The sequence below is a fragment of the Odocoileus virginianus genome, chromosome 28 (genome assembly GCF_023699985.2).
Source record: "Odocoileus virginianus isolate 20LAN1187 ecotype Illinois chromosome 28, Ovbor_1.2, whole genome shotgun sequence".
NCBI classification, from domain to species: domain Eukaryota; kingdom Metazoa; phylum Chordata; class Mammalia; order Artiodactyla; family Cervidae; genus Odocoileus; species Odocoileus virginianus.
The window spans coordinates 23,824,972-23,834,144 of NC_069701.1; the positions used below are offsets into that span (position 1 = coordinate 23,824,972).

The window sequence follows — 9,173 nt, forward strand, 5'->3', positions numbered from 1 at the left end:
TGTCAAAATGTTCAGATATACTGTACATGTCTGTGTGTGATCAGGGAGAGGACTCGGTCTAGCCTTGGCATTTCTAGGCTCCTCAGGTGAACTGTGACCTTTATTGAAAGCCAAGTGACTGCTGCCTCAGCTTCCTTCCCCTTCTGAATGTTACTGGCTTTAGCTGGAGACTTATTTGGAAGGACTTATTTGGTCCTGTATGGTAGCATTTCATTTGCCCTAATTATTTTATAAGAGAAACAATATAAATTCCAGGACTTAAATTTTTTTAATTGGGATTTGAAAATTTAGCATCAGTATAACTTGATCCATTTTAATGTAATAATTTTAACAGTTTGTTGATGTGTTTGTGTGTAAAACATCCAGACTAGTTATAAAAAGACCCTTCAGTTTGCATTAGTTAAGATCATTTCTGCACAGATGAATGGGACACTTTCACGGCATGTGACTGACTGCACATTTGAATGCCTAACCATATTCATATCACTTGGGTTCCTAATCTCTGGGAATAGTTTTGTTGTATCTCACAGGAATCATAGTAACATTTCAGATGGGCGTAATAAGAAAGTTCTTTCAGAAAAAAGTTTTAAAATTCCTATTGTTAATGCATCTATCATAAAATGAGGACTTAGTGAAATGCCATCTCTACTAGTCATTATTTTGTAAATCACCTTTTCAGCACAAAATTCTAAACTGTTGTACCCTTTTTTGCTGTCACTTAGGACTTAAATAAATTAATGCAATATAAAAAACTAGAGATTTTGATTTGACAAATTCTGTCCAAATAAAGTCTTTTTAGTCTTTTTAAAAAATTGAAGTATAGTTGATTTATAATGTTAATTGCTACTGTACAGCAAAATGACTCTGTCATACATGTGTATACACACATTGTTTTTCATATTCTTTTCCATTATGCTTTATCACAGGATATTGAATATAATTCCCTATGCTGTACAGTAGGATCTCCCCAGTTTGTGTCTGCTAACCCCAAACTCTCAACCCATCTCTCTCCAACCCGCCTCCTTGGCAGCCACTAGTCTACTCTCTGTGTCACTGATTCTGTTTCATAGTAGGTTCATTGGTCATATTTTAGATATAAGTACTACATGTGGTATTTTTCTCTTTCTGACTTCACTTCATATGAATCTCTCATTGCATCCATGTTGCTGCAGATGGCATTATTTAGTTCTTTTATGGCCGAGTAGTATTCTGTTGTATATATATACCATATCTTCTTTATCCACTCACATTGATGGACATTTAGGCTATTTCCAGATCTTGACTGTTGTGAGTAGTGCTCCTGTGAGCATTGGGGTACATGTCTTCTTGTAAGTATAATTTTTTTCCAGGTATATGCCCAGGAGTGGAATTGCTGGATCATATGGTAATTCTAGTTTTAGTTTTCTGAGGAACCTCCAAGCTGTTTTCCACAGTGGTTACACCAAGTTACACTCCCACCGACTGTGTAGGAGGGTTCCATTTTCTGCATACCCTCTCTAGCATTTGTAATTTGTAGACTTTTTAATGTGACTGGTGTGGGGTGATACCTCATTGTAGTTTTTTCATTTCTCTATAATAATTAGCAATGTTGAGCATCTTTTCATGTGCCTATTGACCATCTGTATTCTTCTTTGGAGAAATGTCTACTTAGGTCTTCTGCCCATTTTTCAATTGGATTGTTTTTTTGTTGTCAAGGTGGATGAGCTGTTTGTATATTTTGGAAATTTAAGCCCTCATCACTCGCGTCATTTGCAAATATTTTCTCTAATTCTGTAGGTTGTCTTTTCATTTGGTTTATGATTTCCATTGCTGTGCAAAAGCTTGTAAGTTTGATTAGGTCCCATTTGCTTATTTTCATTTTTATTTCTATTGTCTTGGGAGATTGACCTAAGAAAACATCGGTTCAATTTATGTCAAAAATGTCTTGTCTAAAACAGCTAAGTCTTTAAGTCATACTGAGAGGAAAGCCGGTTGTCTTCCTGAGAAAGGGAAGTGAGTGCTTTTGAATAGTCAGGAGTTAGGATTAATCCTTTAATCCTAATTAAAGGATTAGGATTTTTGTTCCAAAGCAGAATGGGAGAAGAGAGTGGAAAACTCCCATCTGGTAGTTTCAGTCTTTGAACATGTTCTGAGGACTTTTGTTTTTGTTTTTTCTTTTACGAAAAGATGGTAAAAGAGGGCTTAGGGCTTTAGGAAAGAAACCAAAGGATCAAGGTTTTGGTTTAGGTTATGGCAGACAAGGCCTTTGGAAGATGCCTGGTAATCTGAAAACAGTGAGAGAGAGGCTGTCGTGACAGGCAGCCTGTGTTCAGGACTAAAAGATGGGCAAGGAGTTAGGACTGAGGGGAGATACTCAAGGAAAACAGGAGTGGAAGAAGCAAGAGGTCAAAGGTACGAGAAGGAATGAGTGGAAATATGAATTGGTGAATTCGGGGAGGTTGCTAAGAGTCATCCCGGTGTCTATACAAGAGGATATGACTAGAGAGGTGGTCACTGAAGAAGATTATGGGAAAACTTGAGGGGAATGAGCCCAGAGATGTTACAGTAACTGGCAAATTGATGAGAACTCTTTGGAAAAGTCAGGTATTAAGAGGTCAGGGATGTGAAAAATAAGACCTCAAGTTACCCTCTGGCTTTACAACTCTGAATTCCAAAGCACACATCTGAAAGTTAATAGTTTTGCTTTTCAGAAATGTGAAATAATAAGCTGACATACTTTTGTAAAATTGGAAGTAAATTCTGAAATTAATTGCCTCTTTGTAAATGCTGGAGTTTGGGTGCTGTTTGGGTGCTTCTTAGCAGGAGGTTCCTCACAGGAAAGAGGGAGACTTAGCAGGAGAGTCTGATGGTGGGCTTTTCTTTTTACTGTGTACATGCAGTGTCCTTAGCTCAGATGGACGAAGGACGCTCCTCAGGGAAACCTGGCCATGGGAGATACTGTTTTTGCTCATTTTCACTTGCAAGAAGAATAGAACCCAAGTCACAAAAAAAACAGTTCTTCTGTGGTAGAAAGAAAAAAAAGGGGGGGGGGCACAGAACTGTAGACTTAGACTCTATTTTTGAAACCAGTAACATCTGAGGACGCCGAAGTCTCCCAAGTCATTTACAAAAGCCCAGAAAAGCATTCAGGGTATCCTGGGTATGTATGGACCAGCTTTTGGGAGAAAACAGCTTTACTAATTAAAATCTAAAAAGTGGAGTAACCAGATCAGCATATGGAATAGCAAGAGTTGTGATCAGATGGAGCAGTGGAGGGCACAGGTGGTGCTGGTTGCGATGTCGTTTGAACAGTGCAGTTTGCTTTTAGAAACAGCGCACTTTGCATGGGACCAGGAGGGGGCCTGTAATGGATGAGAACACGAGTGGTGAGATTCTGGGTACATTTTTACAAACTGACTTAAAGGTCCCTACCCCCCTGGTAAGTAGAACTCAGCGTCAAGGTGATAAAAATTTTTAGCTCAGAGTGGAAGTGATACTGTTGGTCTGTAATCATTCTTTATTCATTGTAAGCAGTAAAGGTAAGTATAATTCCCCACATGGTATTCTGTCATCAGACATAACTGAAAATCAGAATACCGTTTATCATTTGCTGATTTATGACCCTAACTGAAGAACACTGATAGTCATAAAAAGTATCTATACTTAAAGGGAGGACCTTTTTGAAGAAAATATCTGAGGGGTAAGTTTTATATAAGACACTGATTAGGAAGGTAAAGAGTAAAGAATCTGAGAACAGAAGTTTATCAGCTGAATTTTTTGGATGGCATTCTCTTTTGCACATCTGTTCTTTCCTGTTCTTTTGGTAAAGGAATAAACATCTTACATAAGGGAAGCCGTATTGACTTGTACATTAGTTTAAGGAAACTCTGCCCGTTCTCAATCTTAATGGCCTCTAGAGTGGGTGGTACCTTTCTCCTTCAGCTTAGCAGTAAAGCCTAAGAATGGACTTGACCTGAATCAGATGTTTTTCCTTGGTATAAATTTGTTGTTCCATTTATTGGAGATTTAGGGATCTTTGTAATCGGTAGATATCTGTAGAGGCTCTCAGTGAGCCTCTGCCTCATTGAGAAAATAGCTAATTGTTTGGGCTGTAAGCCAAGAAAGTAGGTAAATATGGATAAACAGTAATCTCAAATTGTAGTACTGAGGAGACTCTTCAGAGTCCCTTGGACTGCAGGGAGATCAAACCAGTCAATCCTAAAGGAAATCAACCCTGAATATTCATTGGAGGGACTGATGCTGAATCTCCAATACTTTAAGCCACCTTTTGTGAAGAACCAACTCATTGGAAAAGACCCTAATGCTGGGAAAGATTGAGACAAAAGGAGAAGCGGGCAGCAGTGGATAAGATGGTTAGCATCACCATCTCAGTGGACATGAATTTGAGCAAACGCTGGGAGATAGTGGAGGACAGAGGAGCCTGCATGCTGCAGTTCCATGGGATTGCAAAGAGTTGGACACAACCTAATGACTGAACAAGAAGCAACCTCTCATGGGGAGAGTATTTCTGAATCAACTCCTGTTTTAATGTTATGTTTAATAAAGTTATGGCATACAGTATTTTCTTTCCTCACACTTTGAAAATGTTGACTCATATTTTGTCCTGTTTTGTGATGATTCCCGTGAAAGGAATACAGAGAGATTGGGAAATAAGCAAGTGTTTTGTCCTTTCCTCCCACAGGTCCCAGTAGGGATGGCACAATCAGCGAGGACACTATCCGAGCCTCTCTCATCTCAGCAGTCAGTGACAAACTCAGATGGCGGATGAAGGAGGAGATGGATCGCGCCCAAGCAGAGCTCAACGCCTTGAAACGGACAGAGGAAGACCTGAAAAAAGGGCACCAGAAACTTGAAGAGATGGTTACCCGTTTAGATCAAGAAGTAGTAAGTAACTCGTTGCATAATGGCACTGTTCTAACTGTAGCTACGGCAAAGTTTGCTGTATGTACTATGGCTACCCTGAGTACTGTGGGTATGAGAGTTCAAACGATTGTATACACTCTTTAAGCACTTGAACATAGCTTCTCTACAGCTTGTTAAAAAACAGAGCCTATGGTTGAAATACTAGGAAGTGTGGATGTATTTAGAGGATTTTTTGCTTGCACCTTCATCCTGGGGGATAATGTTTTGACCCATAGGAGGACTGTTTGAGTGTTAATGTTACCAGACAGTTACCCAGAAATAAGAATTTGAGAGAGTTCTAAGCCTTGATAAAGATCTGCAGACCTGGGGTGCAGACTTAAGGATCAGTTTTCTGTTTTGTTTCCAAACATTGTTTGAACTATAGTTAAAGTATCTTTGGTATGCAATCTTTAGCTCTTCAGCTTTCTCACATTTTTATCAGACTGCTTTGCCCTGAAGAGTCAGTATAAGTCAGCCCTGTGACTTTTGTTTAAAGATGTAGAGTTGAGTACCAGCTTCACTCTTCACTTTGATTCTTGTGAGGGAGAATCTGTTTCAGTAAGTATGCATTTTTGATGAAAGGATAGAGAGTTTACTGAGTATTTGAAGAAAGCAATTTGTATGTACACATTAGTCTAATAAATGGTCCTAGTGTGTAAAATGAGCTTCTCGATAGTCAGCTATTTTCAAACATTGAGGAAAATGGCACCAGTACAATTCAGAGCCCACAGCCACCACCTGCTGTTATCTTGGGACTAAAATTCAAGTGTTTGTGGAGTTCTGTGTGTTGAATCATCTGTATAGACTGGGGGAAGTTGTTCCTCTGAGGCAGATGTTCACTTGTTTTGAAAGAAGGGCCTCTTTTATGATATTAATGTAAGAAACCTCCTGCAGGAAAGTGTCTTATCTGATGGCTTAGTTTGCAATATTTATTACTGGTAAGTGACAGGCTTATCACTGCCACCAAAAGTGCTCAGCTTAGCATCTCCTGTTTGTACTTAGCATGTTAGAGCACACCTTTTCCTCTAACTTTGAAATGTGTATTTGAAACGTGAATCTTATCCATGAGTTGTTGAAGCATTGTTTTATTAGCAAGTCTGCTTCTGTGAAGTTGAGTTGCAGATGTCTGACAAACAAGATAATTACAATTAGTGTAAAATCATCATGCTTGTTCTGTTTTCAGGCTGAGGTTGATAAAAACATAGAACTTTTGAGAAAGAAGGATGAAGAACTCAGTTCTGCTCTGGAGAAAATGGAAAATCAGTCTGAAAACAATGATATTGATGAAGTTATCATTCCCACAGCCCCACTATACAAACAGATCCTAAATCTGTATGCAGAGGAAAATGCTATTGAAGACACTATTTTTTACCTGGGAGAAGCCTTGAGGCGGGGAGTAATAGACCTAGATGTCTTCCTAAAGGTATGTCTTCTTCACTCTGCTTTCCAGAGTTTTGGAACTTGTTTTAGAACCACTGTTGCTGAAAACCACAAATCAAGAGGGTTTGTCTGTAGGGGATGAGTTAAAATTCTTTTTCTTTCCAAAAGTGAGCAGGTGGGGTAAATGGCTGTAAGCAGTGTCTTCCCACCTACAGAGAGGACTGAGGATAATCTGAGTATGGGAAGAAAAGTGGGTTTAGTAGCTGCAGGTCCTACCCCAAGGCGGCATCAAGCTGAATGTAATTCTTCTTACTACTGCACCCGGGTGGATCAGCAGGCACAGTCAGATTTCCATTCTTTCAGGTCACACCATCTAAATTAAGATCATTGACTGCCCCATCCTTGTTGCTTTTTTCCCCCTCTGTTAATTTTCTTAGACTTGCATACTTTTATCCCTGTTTCCCCTTGTAGAGTATTGGACTTGCCCTGCTAGCAATAGAGGCCTTTTAAATGAAGATTATTCCAGGCTTAATGCTACTGTACAAACATGGAAGATCTGTAAGCCAAGTTTGGCTACTGTTCTCTGTTGGGTCATGAAGAGCGTGGCTTTAGGGATAACAGCCACCCTTTGGATATTCAGTACAGCTGCTTCTGATGCTTCAGTGTACCTGCGAGGCTGGTCAGGTTGCTTGCTGATCCTGCCTATCTCACTGTGAGTGTGTGACTAAACCACTCTTGGACCTGGTATAAGCATATGAATAGCTGGGACCTGAGAGAGGGCTCCCTTTCTGTATGCTGCTCTCTGCTTGGGTGGCATAACTTAGGCAAGATAAACGTGGAGTGGTGAGAAAAGGATGCTGTTTGCTAGGCACTGGACCAAAGGTGGCCTTGTGCTACTCATCCCTGCCCTTCCCTTTTTTAGCTAAGTAGGGACATTCAGTTCTAAAAGGTTTGTGTTAACTTTTGTTAGGATCGCAGTACATGTTTCCCTGGCATCTTGGTTGTCTCAAGATGTAGCTTGAACTCCTCTGAGCCAGATCCTGCATGGGGGTGCTTTCCCTGTGACACATTGTAGGGTCTCAGAAGACTGCTTTCCTGAATACAAGTGTATTAGTTGCTCAGTTGTGTCCAACTCTTTGCGACCTCGTGGGCTGTAGCCCGTCAGGCTCCTCTGTCCATGGAATTCTCCAGGCAAGGGTATTGGAGTGGGTAGCCATTCTCTTCTCTAGGAGATCTTCCTGACCCAGGGATTGAATCCGTTTCTCCTGGATTGCAGGCAAATTCTTTACCATCTGAGTCACCAGGAAAGCCTCCACGGGCTCCTTAACACAGCCTGCCAGCATCAATCCAGTGAGTTTAAACAGCCACATAAGATGTAGTATTGGGCTCCAAAGGACGGTTGATGAGTTTAGGGTTCCTAACTCCCATGTGGGTCACAAACGTCTGCTCGTTGATGCCTGGACCTGGGTAAGGGCTGGCCTAAACTGTCTGACCTCTTCCCCTCACAGCATGTGCGTCTTCTGTCCCGTAAACAGTTCCAGCTGAGGGCACTAATGCAGAAAGCAAGGAAGACCGCCGGCCTCAGTGACCTCTACTGACGGCCCTGGCCCGCGTGGAGACCGGGCTCTTCTCGAGCATCCTCTTCTTCTCTTCCTTTCTCTTGTATCAGTAGGTGCCCAAATAAGTTATTGCAGTTTATCATTCAAGTGTAAAATATTTTGAATCAATAATATATTTTCTGTTTTCTTTTGGTAAAGACTGGCTTTTATTAATGCACTTTCTATCCTCTGTAAACTTTTTGTGCTGAATGTTGGGACTGACTATGCTAAATAAAATTTGTTGCATAATTTTTCTCTTCTTTACTGAACACATGAAACAAAATATGTGAAACTTAATAAGCTCAGCTTCTAATTTATCCATCATGAGTTGAAATTTACCATTATTCTCTAGCATATAAAGTGGATTCTACTCAATATGGGATATAATACATAGAAATCTAAATGTTCAAATATTTAAATTTTAATGACTTTCTGTGAAAGGTCCTCGTATCCTCCTGCCAATTCTGTGTAGATTTTATTCTTTCCCAGACCTGACAGAACCATAACTGTTTTCGTCATGAAAGCAGCAGAGTGGCCAGTGCCAAGCAACACATCTGAGAGTTTATTAACTCGGCAGGATGACCTGGCCACAACTGAGGAGGAAGGTACAGTGGCCACTGCCTGTCTGCACTTACTGTCGTTTGCAGCCAGTCTCCCTGGTGAGTGACTCCGGGTAAGACTATGGTCACCCACCCAGTGACCCATATGTCCCATAGAGCTAACCCAGCAGAACTGAGTGTTCTCTGTCAGATGAGAGCTGGAAGGTTCTAAAGAAATGAACATTCTAATTTAAGATACCTTAAGGTATGTAGCGTGTGAGGCAGTCTTTCCCAAGAGAAGAAAGACCAATTTGGTCTCACCACTAAAGAATTTATAATCTTAAAAAATTAAAATCCACTTGTAAAAATTATCAGAATAAAATCTAACAAGGTTTAATTTAGTGTTAGGATTACATGAGTTATTTTTGTGTATATATACTTTTATTTTTACATGGTAGAGGAAATTACAGCTTTTTTATAGCATATAAATGAACACAGATATATCAGCCAGCCAGAACAAAAGAATTAGCATATACTTGATGGAAAGCATCAATTTCTAAACACAGTAAACATACATCATAAATCCTTTTGGACCAAATGGCTACTACATATATACAAGGCAAGTACTGGTACATCAGAGGCATCAGAACACCTTCTTTGACCAGAATGACTTCTTTGCAGTCATTTAGGAATTTCATCCAAATGTTGGATGATAACTAAAAGAGCTGAAGGGCTAAATAAAGGACTCACTCTG

At 40.1% G+C, this 9,173-nt stretch overlaps 1 protein-coding gene across 2 annotated transcripts in view; it reads left to right on the forward strand.

The window, feature by feature from the left end:
- Positions 1-8,129, forward strand: part of TSG101 (tumor susceptibility 101) — a 43,092-nt gene extending 34,963 nt beyond the window's left edge. For both annotated transcript variants that reach the window (XM_070457310.1, XM_070457311.1), the window contains 3 exons: positions 4,682-4,884; positions 6,086-6,325; positions 7,791-8,129. In XM_070457310.1, the coding sequence (XP_070313411.1) occupies positions 4,682-4,884; positions 6,086-6,325; positions 7,791-7,880 (533 nt within the window). In that variant the 3' untranslated portion in view covers positions 7,881-8,129. The remainder of the gene's footprint in view (positions 1-4,681; positions 4,885-6,085; positions 6,326-7,790) is intronic.
- The last annotated feature ends 1,044 nt before the right edge of the window (positions 8,130-9,173 follow it).